Raw genomic sequence first — 17,909 nt, 5'->3', positions numbered from 1 at the left:
TCGCTGATTTTGCAAATCTGAAGTTATTTGTGGTATACATTTTTAAGATGTAACTTTTTTCCTCATTATTCGTACTTAGAATATCTACTGCAACTTAGCGGAAGGTATGGCATCTAATTAAGTGGTTTCAATCCTCATCTTTGCTGCCATCTGTGGGCAGCCTGAGCGGTACAAAGGAGGGAAGCAGCAAGTTTGAAGCTGGTCAGGTATTGGTCCTGTGATCAGGACCTGTGTCCGTAAGAAAGCAGGATGTCCTTGCTGCCTGCCCCTCCCCATTTTAATGTTACAATTAGTCAGGAAAAGATAAAACATTCAGTAGCTTGGCTTTTTCTCTCCTTGTACCTCAAAGTAATCTTGCAACTGAAGAAATAAAAAAAAAAAAAAAAATAGGGAAAATTAAGTTGAGGATCCATGCTAGTTTACAGCATCATTACATGCTGTCATCCACTGGAACACCTGTAACTGACTATAAACATGGAATATACTTCTGGCTCTATGTTTGGTAGTTGAAACTCAGTTCCTTTTTCGGTAAACCATGTCATGTTTTAGCAAAACTGTTATTGTAAAAAAAACTTTTCAGAAGAAAAATAAGACAAAAGCAGATAGGTTGATCATACTTCTAAACCCATTATGATCAGTTTTGGAAATGTGAAATTAAATGAAGCCAGAAACTGAAGTATTTGATTTAATGACTGCACAATTTTAATACATAAAAATAGATACTTAGTAATGAACAAGTTTTTACAAACCAGATTTCTTCTGTACGGTACAAAACAATGATGAGATAAAAAAAATTTGCTGGATTACAGGGCAAGACAAAAGAACAATAAAACATCATCAAAGGAAAGTTTTAAAATGATCAAAGGCTTATTTCATAAATACAGTGCAATGCTTTCATTTAACAAATACAAAATTTACTGTTGAATTTATCAACATCAGGAAATATATAAAATGTCATTGAATGACAATCTTATTTAAAAACTGATGCAAATACAATAGCCTTTTTAGAATTCTGAGGTAATATTACACAATAAATCGAAAAAGCTTCAATAAATAAAACTAAACCCAAGGCAAAGTGCAATTCATTGAAAATAAGAAGATAAAGCTTTTATTTTAACAATAATAGATAAATAGTTATTAAAAGTGGGCTTAAGCCATAAAAAAATATCTTGGCTAATCTGCCGTGTTTTCACATAAACTGTATAGTATTCACTCATAAGCCAACCTTCCATGGATCCCATTCTACAGAGAGGGGAAAGGGGGGAGGCATTTCTCTCTAGATTTATCTATATCCACATTCAGCTGTTAGAAATTTAACATTGCTTGAAGCTATCTAGTTCATTCAGTGCAATGGTGGAAGTTTAATTTCTTTCTTAACATTTGAAATCCTGTAAATTAAAATTTATTTTTAAATCTCCATTTAGGAGAGACAATGTAAAATGCACATTTGAAGTGTTGCTTTTAACACTTTCTGTGCTAACCTAGTTTTGTTCCAGGCTGAACTCACTGGAAATTGTATTACACATTTCAAGGAGACCACAATGAATACAGTGCCAAATATTTTAAAATATCCTACTCTTTATCTCTGCTTTAATAAAACATTAATGTTATCAATACCTTCTCTAGAAAGCAGAATAAAACAGAAATTACACTTAGCTATTGAAGAAAATCTGCAACAGCTTTGAAACCATGGATTAGGCAGACTAATTTGTTCATCTTGTATAAATCTCTTAGTTGTATGTAAATAATACAGAGAGGGAAAACAAGAATAACATAACATTTCACTCTTATTGCAAATAATTGAGTACAGACACCACAAGATATTTAAGCATCCATGCCCCAGCAGAAGTCAATGGGCAAAGCTGACAAATTAGATGCCAAAGTGTCTTGAAACATCTGGGCCTCATTCAGCTGAAAGAAAAAAATCTATAGAACACACAGTAGCTATTCATATTAAAAAAATACTATACTGCATGCTGATAAATTCTTTCCATTTAATGAATAAAACCCAGACTTATAATTACATCTACATTCTAGAAGCAGTTTCTTTCCCAGCTCCTAATTTACTAACTCAGAGCACGCATAGCAAGAATTCTTTTCATGTAGTTTGTGCAGTAAAAAACCACAAAACATTGTCTTTAAATGCTGGTCTTCAAGTTCATGAAAGCTTCAACATCCTTCTGAAATGTTACCGTATTCAATTCTGTCACAACTTAAGACTTCCAACAAAGTTGCTGACAAAAATGATAGCATGATACCCTGTATCAGTTTTCTGTGTGTTGTGGATTTCATTATTTTTCTGAAATATTTCACTGTATGTGGAATTTAATACTTAGCTTTGTTTACTATAACGCTACAGCAGATCTGGTTAGTTTTCTGTCAATGAATGAACATACAAGTTGCTTAACACCTGTAGTTTGAACTTGAATCCCCTTAAGCTGAAAAAAGTACCTTTTAACACTCTTGTACAGTCAAGTGTAAAAGCTGAATATAGAACGTCTAAAACCTCTTCATAAAAAATAAATTTTTAGCAGTAAATGGCGCTATCAAAACCCTATTTGTTCACAGGCAGTTATTTACATGCTTCTTAGACAGCCTGTTTCACTGAAAAGGAAAACCAGAATATTAAAACTGCATACATTTTATAAAGACTAAAATTCCTATTTGCCTTTGTGAAAATATGGCTACATGCTGTATGTTTGGTTTTCTCCCCCTATTATTCATGTTAGTTGAAAACATTCTACCACTGGGATTAGCTATTAAAGAAATATTCTGTATATTATCTCCCAGTGGGGTACCTGTGATGTAAAGGAATTATGATGAATGATAAAGTGCTATTAAGAAAAAACAGAATCAAACTGTAACTTAGAAATTGTCTTTAGTCGGGTTTCATTTATCAAATAGACTAGGTTTTTGTACAAAGAAAGCTACTTTCTGTGACAAAGCAAGCAGTAAATGTATTGCCATTCAGGAAAAACCGTACACTTCATATTTAATAAAAAAAAGAAATCTCTAAGTTGGGTAAGACTGGCACAGTATCAAGAAACATAACAACAAAAAGCTTAAAGGCACAATCAGAAGAGAGTGAATGCTACATAAAAAAGCTGTTCTTGAAGTATTTCATTTTATTCTAGACCAAACCCCTCTGCATTTGAAATTCCAATGATCAACTTTTGCTTCAGTTCCTTCTTGTTCTTGTAAGGAGGGAGACAAAGCTGGTTGAAGCAGGTATGGGCCACAGGTAACCTGAAATAATGAAAGAAAACCTCAACACAACACATTTAATAATAATACTACTACTACTAATACTACAATAGAAGCAGAATACTGCCAACTGCCTACACATTTTCAGTTAAACATTACTTAAATAAGAAACTCTGTAAAAGGAACATTTATCCTGGTGTTGGTGGTTCAAGTTCTGTTGAACACTGTCGGTCATATGCACCCCAGGTGAATTTTTTTGCCTGCAACCCCCTCCCCACCATTCTTTTCTTGTAAGTGAGAAACATCTCCTTCCAGATCTTGGAAACTATGGGTACCACATGCCTTCAAAAGTCAGTTTTTCTCTAAACACAAAATCTGGTTATAATCAGAATCCACAACATGAAGAATGAAGGGTCCTATATTGACTACAGTGACACCTAGATGAGGCACAGTTACCATAAGGATACAGAAGCCAACGTTCAGCCTGGTAAAATACATCCTCACAGACATAAGCCTCTGTGCACAGCACAGAGGAGCTGATGGAAGCCCTGGAAAAACAACAGTTCACAACTTCTGGTCTTAGCCATTCCAACACTTCCAGTTGCAAGTTTCTTCTGACTGCTGAGTATAAATACATACTGCAGACACCTCTTAGGATTGCCTGACTGAAACACTGAAAACTCTGCTCCTCACTGGAACGGATTTGTTTGATGAGGACTGTCCTTCAGGAGCAGAAGCATGTGTTTTAGCATCAGTATGCAATGCCACTAACATCCTGCCTCATAGCCACAGGCGTTAAGCAGCCATTGGATTTTCCTCCCCTTAACATTCTGAAGTGACATGCAGGACAGCACTGATATAGACTTGTCCCACAGCTGATTACTTGGGGGGAGAGAGGAGAAAGAGTGAGCTGAAGCTCAACCTGACGTTTGGAACTAAACCCAACACACTGAAAAATTTTTACAACTTGGACACTTTAAAGTTAAACTTCAGTATGTGACTCAAAAGCTCTCTAGTTCTGTTTTCATCGAAGCCCTTAGTCTTCCGAATGGCAGCAGCTTGGCCTTTAGTCATTATCAAATGTTCTTGAAAGGGGGTGATATCTCCCCAGATCTGGAAACCCAAGCTGCTTCCCCCTCTCCACCTTTTAAATAAGCAAGTAAAGATCCGTTAATCAGACTGGAGTCATGTGCTTCAGCATCTGGAAAGCTGGGAAACTGGATATTAATTTGGCAATTCCAATTGCTATTATGTGCTTTGATCCTATTGTGTGAGCAATACAATGCCAACGTCTACATTTGTCTCTGTGCAGGCAGTCTCACTGAAATCATGTTGCAAAACATAAACCTACATAATTTTAAAATGCACACTATTTCAAAACATTTTTTCTATTTTTAAGAACAATTTACATGAGAATGAACTTAAACAGAGATTCAACACTGATTGATTTTTCTTCATTTTCCATCAGATCCTCATGTTGCTTTAACATGTTACTGGAACCAGTTATTAGCTCATTGAATAAAACATTAGAAATACCACAGTAATAACATACACCAAATTTAAAAACAAAACCAAAATTTATTTTGTTTATGCATTTAATTCAGCTCTCCACAGAAACTCAACAAAATTTAAACTTGAAAAACATAGTTCCATTTAAATATTTTGATTATTCTAAACGTTTGAGAAGTGTCGGTAAAGCCAGTAATTACTGCTTAGCAGCAATTACTGCTCAGCAGTGAGCTTCAGAACAGTAGGCTTTTCTATAGAGCTTTCCAAATTATTTAAACTGACTTTCTCCAATCTTGAGAAGGAAAATACTAGCTGGAAAGTATGTGGAATTTCTCAAATCAGTTCAATACAAAATAAAACACTACCAGAAACATAAGAACTTGGCGTGAACAATTTAACTTTTACAATGAAATTATAAGGCTGCACTGTTCCTGTTCCTTCTGAGCAGCCTCTGTACCAGCTGTACACTTACTCACCAGAGACCCTAAAGGAATGCTACATCTTCTCAGCCATTCATGTTAAAATTCTTACTTAGACCATCAAGAAAGAATGCAAGCATTTTCTGCAGCTGCAGGGGCTGCTATACAAAATGACAGACACTCAATGAATTCAGAGAAAATCATGGTGATTCACAGTATATTTTCACTAGCTCAGCTGTCATGTTAAGAACAATTAAAGGAATTATTTTAATTGAAAACATGTAAGGAATCTCTATAAATAAAGAATTCCTGGCCTCAAATGTAAACACCGACTGAGCAATCAATTTTGTATTAGATTGTCATCTGCAAAATTTATGCAATCAATAAATGGGCATAATATTTTGAAGACAAACTAAAGGAGCCCATGCAGTTTCTTCCTTATACATTAGTCTGATCTACTAAAAAAGACATTCAAGAGTGATAAAAGCTCTCAGGAAATAATTTAACAACAAAATTTAATAAAACCCTACTTACCAATTAGTGGATGTTTCACTCTTAGAAATCTTGAAATTCAAATCGGCCATTCCTCCCACAGGCACTCTATCACTTCCTGTAGCAAAATGTAGCAGCTTCTTTTGAAGGTCAAGAGAAAATCCAAGTACTACATCCCAAAAGTATCTGTATTCAGGACAAAGGGACAAGAAAAGGTGAAAGACACAGTTTCATGACAAAACAGTATGAGGATCATAAGACAACTGCAAGCACTGCATGAAGAATGTCACTTACTGAGAATTTAATTAATGTAACATATAGGACACCAATAGTGCCCTAATACGCAGGGTTAAATACATTCCTATGGACTTGACAAGTACAATGTCACAAGTTTTGGATTGATGTCTTGTCAAATGATGCCCAAACCCACTTCTCTATAAAAATATAAATGCCTTCTACTCGCCCATTTAAATGTCAATGTCCTTAGTATCAAATAGAACTGGAAGAGAAAAAGCATTTTTAGAAGAATGGATAATAAAGATAAAGATGCAAATTTCACTATGCAGGGTCTGAAGCTATTCTTTTTAAACTACCTCCATTTCAAACTGATCATAACATTTTAAAAGTATTCAGCAACATGCTATACCATTAAGGATCTAACTCTTCCTACTTGCAGGTAATTTAATAGTGTCTTTATCTTATTTGGAAACAGGTTTTTATAACTTCAGTCATCCTCAGATTATCCTGGAAGACATTATTGCCAACAGTCTACCATTCTACGATCTTTTAAAACTCAGTAATCGAAATGAAAAAAATTAAGCCTACCGTATAGTCAGATCAGTTTTTTGGTAGCCCTCATACTGGGTACTTCGCTGTAAAGCAGGCATATCCAGTTCAGGACTGCCACAGACAAGAATTTCAACCTCTTCTGGGCGAAGTAGCTGCCAGAAATTAAGAATAAAATACTTAATTTTTTAAAAGATGAGAAATGATGCTACTAGATCCAGATTTAATTTTCCTTTTGGCATTACAGAATTTCATTCCATATAAATCTGTAGCTTAGATACATATGTTTTATAGAAAAACAAATTCCTCAGTACTTTGAAGAATCTCTGACAATCGTATAAAACAAAAAGCAAGTTACTGGGTAACATCATATGTTAGCATATTTCTTTTGTTCCTCACTTCTTTTTCATTCTTACATTTATTACACTGACTTGCTTGTCATCTGATTAGATTACAAATGGATCAGGGAGAAAATTAAGTTCGTACATATGGAAATCAGAGTGAGCGTCTTGATCTCAATGCTGGTTACAACTTCCATTTCATTTACACTGAAAAGTGCCAATGTAGGTTGCTGAGCAGTAGTAGCTGACAGAACTTGACTCTTAAGTTATACACACTGCTGTGCAAAGCAAATACACATAACAATAAACCACGTCCAACAACTGCTCAACTGACGCCTGCAGAATCTACTTATTCATTTACTACATCATGTTAAATTGCATGAAAGTACGTCAGGGCATTTCAATGGATTTTCATTCTCCTTCCAGAACCTTCCCTGCAGTTAAGCCACATCTCAGTTTGCTGCAAGTGTGTCATAGTGGGCTAATTTCACAGGATGAATAAAATCTCATGCAAATTGTAATTGCCTCTTTCTTTCTCTTCTTACTGCACAAGGGATGTTGTAAATTACAAAATTACAAAAGGCATTCCAACAGCCAAACAGGACTGCACACGGAAGAATGTTTAATCTCAACCTCACTGAGTGTTCTTCCTGCAAAAAGTAATAGGAGTTTTCAGAGGAGTCACTCAAGAGCACACAGACATAGTTGTTCTGCTGCTCATAACTGTAGGGAATAACAGAATCCTTGTAAACATTCACTTGAGAGCCCATGAAGTGTCAGTGAACGCATGCTGATAAACCTAACTTGTAGAGCTTTATTTATCTGTTTTCAGTGGAACAGTACAGGGAACAGCTGATTGCCTGCTTAATTTCTTCTGCTTACGTTGCTTAATCAGCTACATTGATTAATCAACATTCTTCACAAATTCTAAATTCAGCCAGTGTAATTTGTTTAATTTTGATAAGTCAGTCACATATTTGAAACAGATGTTTGTATTTCATTTTATTCTTACCAGTAACGCATATGAAGCACAGACACTATGAAATCCATAATAGAAAGCTGCAAATTGTTTGTAGATTGATTTGTTGATAAGAAAATCAACATAGAGCTGCACATATTCTAAAAAAGAAAAACATTGTATTTTGATGTATCAAATAATTTAAAATAATCATTTCTTGTGTTCTTTCAAATTATACTAAATAAAGAAAAATTAATGCATTTAATTTTAGATAGTATTAAATCGGTAGGTATACCAGAACAGACTACAGTAATTTCATTTTCACAATTTCTTAAGGAATACCTAGGCTTATAAGAATGAAAAAAAGGACAAACTGAAATCTGCTAAATATGTCATTAATATGTATTGAAGTACCTTTCCTATTCTGATTTGTGACTGGAATTTTATCTCCATTTGACTTTAAGTTATAAGATTTTATAACACCGAATTCTTCCTGAAAAACCTGGAGAAAAAGAGGGGTCAAGGTCAGTACTGGAAAATACATTCACATACGCACAAATTACAAAGCTTATATTTACTATTTCACGTATTTCCCCTGTCCGCCTCTTTAGCATATGCTGTAATTCTGAGGGTTGTGGGGTTTAAGTAAGTTAAATATTACAGTTTTCAACAAATTACTCAAGAAATTGGTATTCAAAGTAGAACGAATGATCCTGTTACACAGTGGCATATCAAACTGACCTGCAGGCTCCGGAGTCACAGTTTTTCATACAAAAGAACAATTTAGGAACATCAAATACAATTAAAAAGTTATTTGTTCTACTGTAGCTCACCTACGAACTCAAAAGTACCTGCTTTACAAAAATTCTTATATGGTCTGACAATAAAGTAATTCAAAGCTGAGGGGGGAAAAAAAAGTCAATACTAGTGCAATACACATCCATAAGCCAGCATGAAATCTTACTAACTAATATGTGCTCTGAAAGAATGAATAAATGAAAAAGGTTTCTTGACTGGAATAGGAGTTAGACATACAGGTCAGGCAAAACTATTGGAAACTGAATAAGCTATTGTTCAAGTGAGATTTCCTGGAACAAGCATACAAAATAACCACACCAAGCTTTGACTAGCATCTGGGTTAGACAGAAGAGGGATTGTTTTGCAGCCAGATGAATTCTGCAAACTGGGTTGCTGACTGCATGGTGATGGTGTCAGAACAGGCAAAGAGCTGGAAATGCACCAGCAGCTGGCCATGCAGCCCTGGCAGTTGGTTCTCAGATCCACCTACGCTGCCAGGGGACAACAGCTTCAAGCCCAGTAAGGGAACCAGCCTCTATGCCCTGAGGCCCCAGGACCAGACTTGAAGCAAGCTTCAATGCCCATGCAGTTATATTCCAGACAACCAGCAATAACACAGTAGCAGGCCACTCCACAGAAAAAAGTGGTAAAAATTATGAACAAGTTTGAGAATCAGTCATAACTATGTATTTAATGACCTGAAAGGTCGAGTAAAAATCCTCTTCAACATTGCCTTCATAGGATAGAAGTTCACTTAGTCCATGGGCCAGTTCCTACAATACAAGTAAAAACTCTTCAGTAAATCTACAAAAGTAAGCGATGTACTTTGCAAGGATGTGCCAGAATCATTACTTAATACAGAAAATATCTTGGAAAAAAGCTGTATATTCAAAATGCATACACAAAGAGAAACTCACTGCTTAATTAATACACATCTCTGTGTGTGTATATATATATATTTATTTTTGTTTCAGTATAAACTGTTACATTTTTCTTTTTACTATGGAAAATGTGTCTAGAATGCTCATATCAGATTTTCATATTCTAATGTCAAGTGGATCAATAAAAATTCTGCCATGCTAGAAAACATGGAAAATTTCTGTTTTCAACAAAAGGACACGATCAGCCTGTTCACACACAAAAGGCTGTTTTCAAACAGTTTATAATGCAAGCATTAAACACAAATAAAACAGGTTTTAAATCAGTAACTTAGCTTCTTAAACCCCATAATACTTACGGGCATAATCTGAAACAGGTCATCCAATGTGACATCACAGATTCCTACAAGTGCATTATGATCACAGGGAACAATGGGAGGACTCAATAATTTCTTGTAACAGCAAGGTGGGAAACGAATATCCAAGGTGATGCTATTATATACAGCAAGTCCCATAAGCTATACATATCAAACGTTAAGGGCAATCCCCACACATCCATATTACAGTTAATATTTTAAGTTACTTGGAATAAATATTTTAAGATTTTACTCAGCATACTCCAATACATGCTAAATACACAGAAGGAATGGAAATATTTATATTTTTTAGACTGATAGTTTTAAATGCAGTTTTTTTATTACAATTAAGTAGCAGTTAAAACTGTCAAATGATGCACATTAACAGAACACTTGAGAATCTTCATCAGAATATTCTATATAAGCATTTATAGAATAAATTATTCCGAAGTATTTTTAAGAAATATGTTTTTAAGAAGAACTGTAGAATGTATTTTTAATTCAAAAATTCTAGAGAGAGCTCAGTATAGCAATTTTTCTTTTAAATAAATCTAAAAGCATAAAGATAAACCTGCACTGTCACTCATCAGCTAACACAATTAAGCGTGTCTTGTGAAACAAATTTGAAATCATACCAAAAAATTAGAGGAAACTAGCTCATGATTCAGCTTTTCATTAGAATAGAATAGTTCAGTAGGAAGAGACCTACAACAATCATATGGTCCAACTGCAATCAGTAAAATGGAGACATCATCTCAGTGGAGTTCTAAGTGTTTATTATCATGAATCATTTCACTGAGGACTTCGTAAATGAGCGCAACAGAAAACCTAGGAAATAAACTCACACTCAAAGCAGCATGTGGCTTCCATTCAGTTAAAAAGAAGCTACACAATGATCAATGGGGACTTGAAATATTAATGCATACAGCCTCATTTATACTTATTGAATTAAACTTGGAGACGTAAGTATGTAAAAAAAATACAGTTTACACACCAAAAAGTTGCACGTTTAATCTTAATTCTAGTATTTTCTGACTGTAAAATGTGCCACATACCCCCGTTTTCTTCCTGGTTTTAGTTCACTTGCTTGAATGACGTTCTTTTAATACATTTTAAGAGCAACATACTTGTACATACCACATCTGAAGGAGCTTTAACCAGCGCCTTTCACCCCGCACCACCTCCCCGGCCGGCTGTCGCTTTAGCACCCTCTAGTGGACATAAAAGGATACGGCTCCAACCAATCGGAATTCAGAATAGTTATCGCACTTAAAGCTGCTGAACCAATGGCAGTGCGAGTCCTTGTGGTAGGTGAACATGCCTGCAGAACAAGAACGGCGGCCGTTACATAGCCTGAGCTTCAGGAAAGGGTCACACAAACCCTCTGGTCTCACACGGGCACCCTTACGAGCGCTGCCAGGAACACCTGTACCTCCGTGCTTGTCCCCAGCCCCGTCTTCCCACCCACCGAGGCGCCTGCAGGTGCTCCAGTAACACCACCAAGGGCAGTGCCAAGCCCGAAGCAGGCCCAGGCCCACCAGCCCCGTTGGGTGCTGGCACGACATGTTCCTCAGTGCCTCCAGTCGTGGATATTCCGCACTGTCTCTGTGCCATCTGCTTCTTCGCTGTACTTCATCATCTGTACAGCCCGAAACAAAACGGCTGTAACCCCCTTTCTTCCCCCCTCCTGGGTCAGCAGCAGACGACAGTCTTTAAAAATGCTGGCACAAATTCCACAATACAAAAACTCATGAAGCTTTCCTTCTTAGAACAGAGAGCTGTAAAAGGTTTATTTTATACATGCACTAGCAGCAAAGTGGTATGTTTCACATTTTCTGTCAAAAAATTAAAAAAAAACCAAACCACACATACCCTAAAAAAGCCACTTACTGGTCTCAACGACAAGCTTAGATCCTACTGAAATCAGTACTATAGACTAGTTTGACTGCTATTTGCATCAGATATGGATCATTCTGTTTTAAAGAGTGATAGAAAGCAAAAACCTACATAATGAAACCACATAACAGCCTTAAGATGCCTAGAAAGTATTGCTCAGAGAAACAAGACACACTCTAGTTAAGTGTGCACTAACAGTGAAATTCTTCAGCAATGCAAAGTAAATTGGATAAAACGTGAGGACTGGTTTTAATCTGTTGGGATTGAATGGGCTGACAATTTATTATTGCTTCCATACTCAGTGTACAAACCAAAGCACTGAATAGTTTTAAAGGACATCTTGTATGCAGTAGCTCACCGCATCTGTGTTTGAAGATGAAGTTTGGGAAAAAAAAAATTTAAATGAAAAAATCAAACTCCTTTGGGTTAAAAAAAGAACTAAAATCCAACTGATGTCTCAGGGACATCTACTACTCGTATAAATTTATACGTAAAACTCTGCCTTTGTATTTATACTCCCCTACTCTCCTGAAAAAGCTTTTCAACTTCAGCTCAAAAAGGTCCTCATCACAAAAGGTTTAGACAGTGCCTTTACCAGAAGCAACAGAACAGTTGCATGCAAGGCTGAGCAAGGTTCACATACTGAAACGTGGCAGTGATGCTGGAACAAAGTAAGTCTCAAATCCCATTTACTAATTGTCCACACCAAGATGAAGAAAACATAGTAACGCAGATTGGAAGGCAGAAACTGAGCGAGTTGAGTGTTCCTTAATTTCATGGGTTAAATCTGCAGGATCAGCTAACCTGGAAAGGGTAACAACAGTGATGTTTTCCTGTGAAGCTTCTGATATACATTATTTGCAGCTTTAAAGACAACAAGAGCATACAGTCCCTTTCCAAGGGACAAGAGCATTTCTGAACTCCTCCCACACTTGACTGATAGTCATATCAAGGGAAGAATTTACACTTTAAAGCAAGGAAGCCTGCCAGAGCTTGCGAAAAAAAAATATATTTCTCTCTAATATTTCCAAACTCATCAGCTACCAAGCTCTGCTGACAACACATTTTTACTAACAGAACTGTCAAACCTACAGAACACTTTCTCCATGATAAATTGTTTCCTATTAAGGTTATCACCAATGTCATCTCTCCACGCAGACCCCTTTTTACTAGAAAAAGGGCTATAGACAATTAATGATCTCAGCAGATTTGAGGACATATTTATGACTTAAAACTCTGGACCTTTAGAAGGAATCCTATAATCATCAGCGGATCATGCATATTTAAGAGACATGAACACCCCCAGCAAAGACAGACAAGCTCTTGCATTCTACCAATGACTTGTAGGTGCTGAAGTCCCTGGAAATCTGTCTTTCCAATTTAAAAGCCAGCCTGGGAACACTTTAACCTATTATAACATCAGTAATGTATCCATGCACAGCTGAGGAAAGCTGACTCATTTGATAAATTAGAGTAGGGAAAAAGAAACCACCCAGATCCATCTACAGCAATATAAAACAAGTAGACTGAACTGCCTGTTTATGAATGCTCATTCTTATCTTCCAATCTCCTGTTAACTCCAAAAATCTTCCTCTTTTTTTTTTTTTTTTTTCTCCTTGGGCCTGCAGATATCATTATGGGCTCGCAGGTCCTGGTAACAGCAGAGGCAGGCTATTTCATTCAGTCTCACAACTGCTTATACTGTCTCTGCCCCTGACTCCTCTCCTGAGAGCATCTCAGACCACTTTAAGAATACTGGCCACACAGATACACCAAAAAGAATACATGATGACAAAGATTCAGGTAAGAACTAACTTCTAGCTATACCAATCACAGAAATAGTGCTAGAACTTGCAGGCAACATGAGTGCAGCTATCATGGCAAGTGGAAACCATCGATACATGGGAGGCCGCAGCCAGCACTTTGCCAGAACTGAGCACGGTAACAGCATCCCCTAAACTAGCAATATGAAGACAGCTGAGGGCAGTGTAAAAACAGAAAATGCAGCATGAGGAGAAAGAGGCAAGGATGGCAGGTGACAAACACATTTGGCCTTATGTCTATCCAAATATTTGCTAAACCTTTGTGCTGGGTTTGGCTGGGATGAGTTAATTTTCTTCATAGTAGCTAGTATGGGGCTACATTTTGGATTTGTGCTGAAAACACTGTTGGTAACACAGGGATGTTTTCGTCACTGCTGAGCAGCGCTCACACCGAGCCAAGGCCCTTTCTGCTCCTCACCCACCCCTCCAGTGAGGGGCTGGGGGTGCACGAGAAGTCGGGAGGGGACACAGCTGGGACAGCTGCCCCCAGCTGACCAAAGGGATATTCTGTGCCATATGGTGCCATGCTCAGCATATAAACTAGGGGGAAGAAGAAGGGAGGAGTGGGACATTCGGAGTGATGGCGTTTGTCTTCCCGAGTCACCGTTGCATGTGATGGAGCCCGGCCCTCCTGGGGATGGCTGAAAACCCGCCTGCCGGTGGGATGTGGTGAATGAATTCCTTGTTTTGCTTTGCTTGTGTGCACGGCTTTTGCGTTACTAGTTACACTGTCTGTATCTCAACCCATGTGAGTTTTCTCACTTTTACTCTTCCAACTCTCTCCCCCATCCCACTGGGGGGGAGTGAGCAAGCTGCTGCATGGTGCTTAGTTGCCAGGTGGGGTTAAGCCACAACAACCATCTACTTCAGAGGCTGCTATATATGTCTCTGCCTGTTTCGCAACAGGAATATCGTATTTCAATTGCAAACAAACGATATATTATGCTAAATGGAAGAAATTTATTCTTCAATTCAAATATACACATTCACACATATATTTCGGTGAATTACAGAAAACTTCCAAGGGCAGATAAATGTCTGTGTTTCAATGGCTTGCATAGCTTTTGCTTATTCGTAGCTTGTTATTAGGACTAGCACTCATAGAAAACTGTTATGAGTTTTCTACTCAGAAGAGGAATAGAAATAACCCTTTCAAAGGCCTGACTCCATTTGAGTTATAACAGATTTATATTTTTATTATTTAATATAATTATAATTTTATTTAAATTATCCTTCTCCTACTCCATAAAAAAGTTGATGGCCTTCTCCCATCTGCCCAGAGGTAAATCAAGATCCTGTCTCTGGACAGAGACTGAAAAACTGTAACAAAACTGACATATCTGAAGAACTTCTTCAAGGAAAGTCTGCTGCTAGTGTTGAATCCCCCTGCTTTGTATCCAATATACTCACTAGCCTAGGGACACTAACAAACCATACACATTGAGTCTCCTGTTTCTGAAACAAGGTTTAGCATGACTAAAGGCACAAAACTCAGAATCCCAATTCTAATTCTAAAGCTTTCCATTGATCAGAGATTTGTTCACAGTCTGATTTTGCTATACCACTGAAGCAAAATCTCAGTTTTTCAAAAATGCTTGAACCATCTTGTCCAAAGCCAAGGTCTTTAAAGCTTTTCAGGTGCTTCCCACTCCCTTCTGCCTTCCTCTATGCCAAAACTACTTCTCATCTATATACAAGTCTAACTTGCCTGCTTTTGTTTTTAGTAACTATTGTAACTATTAGTAACTAGTCTAATATTGGATTAATGAAGAATTCTTATCCATCACTGTTTCAATAATTTAAAATGAATACATTTTAACACTGCACTTAAGAACATACATAAGGACTCACCATAATCTGGGTGAAAAATCTGGCGAATCAGAAGAAGAAACCATTCTTTTGTCAGGCCACCCATATCAAGACCAGCTTCCCCTACAAATGTGACTTTCAACTTCTTTTTCAGATCTGCCCTCTTCCTTGCCAGCTATTGCAAAACAGGAAGGAAGGAAGAAAAAGGAGATTTAACATATCACTACCTCTAGCCATGGAGAACACATCTGTCTACTGCTCTTGCTTTGTTTAAACTAGTAATTTGCATCATCTCTTACTAATAGGTCAAAACTATAATAAAACAATGATTGAATTACAGAAACAAGATGATCGTGCCTACATAACATCATCAATTGCCTCGCACAAGGTGCCACTCTCTAAACTTGAAAAGAAGCTACTTGGTATGCAAACAGACTTTTAATAAGCTACTAGATGCAATGAACTGAGTCTGTCCGGAATATTTTGGACCTACATAATTTTTTACCTGCACAGAAGACATGCTACCAGGAAGAAATGATAGATTAAAAAAATAGTTAGACATCCTTTGGAGATATTTAGAAATAAGGAGGTAGCTAAAACGTTCAGTGTTTGGACACTGTTCTGTTCAGCATAAGATACCTGCCAGCAAGTATCAGCTGTTTTGTAAAACTGTTTTTGAGACAATGGTAACAAGCTGTTTTCATTCCTTTATCTTAAGAGACAGCATTTCATCCAGATATGCAAAAGACCTGCAAAGAATTAGACTACCGTCTTTCACAATTAGCAGTGATCTTTCAGTTCAAAACCCCATACAATTCTTTAAATCATTAATTACTGGCCATCTCCAGAGAAAGCTCCCCAACCAGAAAGATGCATGTGCTGAAGTAATTTTTATGTTGTTAGCTGCTCAAGTAAATTCCTGTTGCACAAATTTTAAAACTATAGGTATTTGTATTATTTAACACAAACTATTTATTAGTTGATTTTCCTTTGCAAATTGATTTTTTCAATTTGAAATATAAATAAGACATCTTTCCCCACCCTCCATTCCCCAAACTTTTGGGAATGTGGAGACTATTATACATTCTCACTCATCCCCAAGATGGGCAGAAGAAAACATCAGAAATAAATAGGAGAATATTCTGGCTATCAGAACTTGAAGTCGCTCTTGGTTATTTCAGTGTGGTAAAACGATCCCTACAATGCCTGACAGAAAGCAGTATTACCCCTCTTATTTCTTTCATCTCAGGAAAGAAGGCCAAAATAGACAGGCTTTAATCTAGGAAAAAAAGTTTAAACTTATGTTTTCTGAACATGAGTAATCAGAATTTTGTTTTCACCACTTGGACTTATTTTTCAATACCATCAGGCTCGTTTTAATGTTGAGAAAGAGTAGGGAACTAGATTTCATTAAATAATGTTAATTGGCATGGTTCAGTGGACACTGAAGAATTGCCCACTTTAACGGGCACATCTGTTTCATTTCTAAAAAAGGAAAAATTACATTCAAGAATGCAAGCAATTTAGTTAAAATCAAGACAAGAACTTAAAGAAAGCCTAAAATAATTATTGCAGCGTAGAGAAGTTGGTAAAGGAAAAGAATAAAAATATTCCAAGAATTAGAACAGAACAAACTCATTAGTGATCAGTCACTTACTATTCATGTTCTTATCGTGGAACCAAGTCCTACATGACAATTATGCACTGTATTCTTAAAACAAAAATTGCAAATACAAATACATACTATATGGCATGCAAATGTGTGTATATTATGGGCTTAGCTATGGAGCAGTATAAGGACAGAAAATAAAGTTCAGAATGTCTAACCCAATCTACTTTGCAGCGCTGTTATTGTGACAGAAATGTAATTATTTTTATTTAGTATTATACAGTTTTATTCCCAATGTCTTATTTCAGAAAAATTTAAATATGACTTATCAAACTGAAATCTAACTTCAATAGCTATTCTGCAGCAACACACCATTTAATTACATATCTTGTTACCTCATCAAGTGAGTCACTAACAAGATGCGTCCTCCTCACTTTCACATTTAGGAACAACATATTCATGTCAGGTTTCTGCCTGCGAGAGACTTTATCCACAAGGCTTTGCTATTTGAGTGAAAAATAAACATCATACATACAGTATCTTCATTTAAAAAGCAAAGTGCCACACTTTTTACATTTCCCAAGTCCTTAGTATCTTGCATTAAAGGCATTACCCCAATATCATAGCTGCTTCAATATCTTCTGAGAGGTGGAGAGCAATTTTTCTACTGCAGATAGCATTTACACCATATTTGAACTAACTTACCAGGAAATTTAACAAGAAGGTGGCAATTGTGCAGCAACTTTTTTAACTCTCCAAACAGTTAAAAACATACGTACAAGAATCCGGAGATTGGGTTGTGCTTTACTTAGCTATTCACAAGAAACATCCAGCAAGACAGGAATGGATATGTAGCGGTGCTGCCATGCTGAGCACCGAGGAAGCCAGTATCACTTAGCACTTGAAGAGAATTACCACTGAAGGAAGCAGACAATGCCCCTTCCAAAACAGAATAGGCTGCCCAGAAGCAGTACCTCTTCTGTCACTTGTGAACGTACAGTTGCATCCTGGTCTTCCATGACAACATATCT

General features: G+C 36.8%; 1 protein-coding gene across 1 annotated transcript in view; it reads right to left on the bottom strand.

Moving 5' to 3' along the window:
* Positions 1-679: 679 nt before the first annotated feature.
* The window catches only part of HECTD2 (HECT domain E3 ubiquitin protein ligase 2), a 40,754-nt gene continuing 23,524 nt past the window's right edge, over positions 680-17,909 (bottom strand). The window contains exons 12-21 of the mRNA XM_080401612.1: positions 17,274-17,381; positions 15,312-15,444; positions 10,974-11,062; positions 9,745-9,903; positions 9,206-9,280; positions 8,124-8,211; positions 7,764-7,870; positions 6,450-6,565; positions 5,667-5,810; positions 680-3,246 (exon numbers count right to left, since the gene is read on the bottom strand). Coding sequence (XP_080257738.1) covers positions 3,126-3,246; positions 5,667-5,810; positions 6,450-6,565; positions 7,764-7,870; positions 8,124-8,211; positions 9,206-9,280; positions 9,745-9,903; positions 10,974-11,062; positions 15,312-15,444; positions 17,274-17,381 — 1,140 coding nt within the window. The 3' untranslated portion in view covers positions 680-3,125. The remainder of the gene's footprint in view (positions 3,247-5,666; positions 5,811-6,449; positions 6,566-7,763; positions 7,871-8,123; positions 8,212-9,205; positions 9,281-9,744; positions 9,904-10,973; positions 11,063-15,311; positions 15,445-17,273; positions 17,382-17,909) is intronic.

Source organism: Falco punctatus (genome assembly GCF_963210335.1).
Source record: "Falco punctatus genome assembly, chromosome: 9".
Taxonomy (NCBI): Eukaryota; Metazoa; Chordata; class Aves; order Falconiformes; family Falconidae; genus Falco; species Falco punctatus.
Note: the sequence above shows the minus strand (reverse complement) of the source record. Positions and strands in the feature narration are given on the sequence as shown.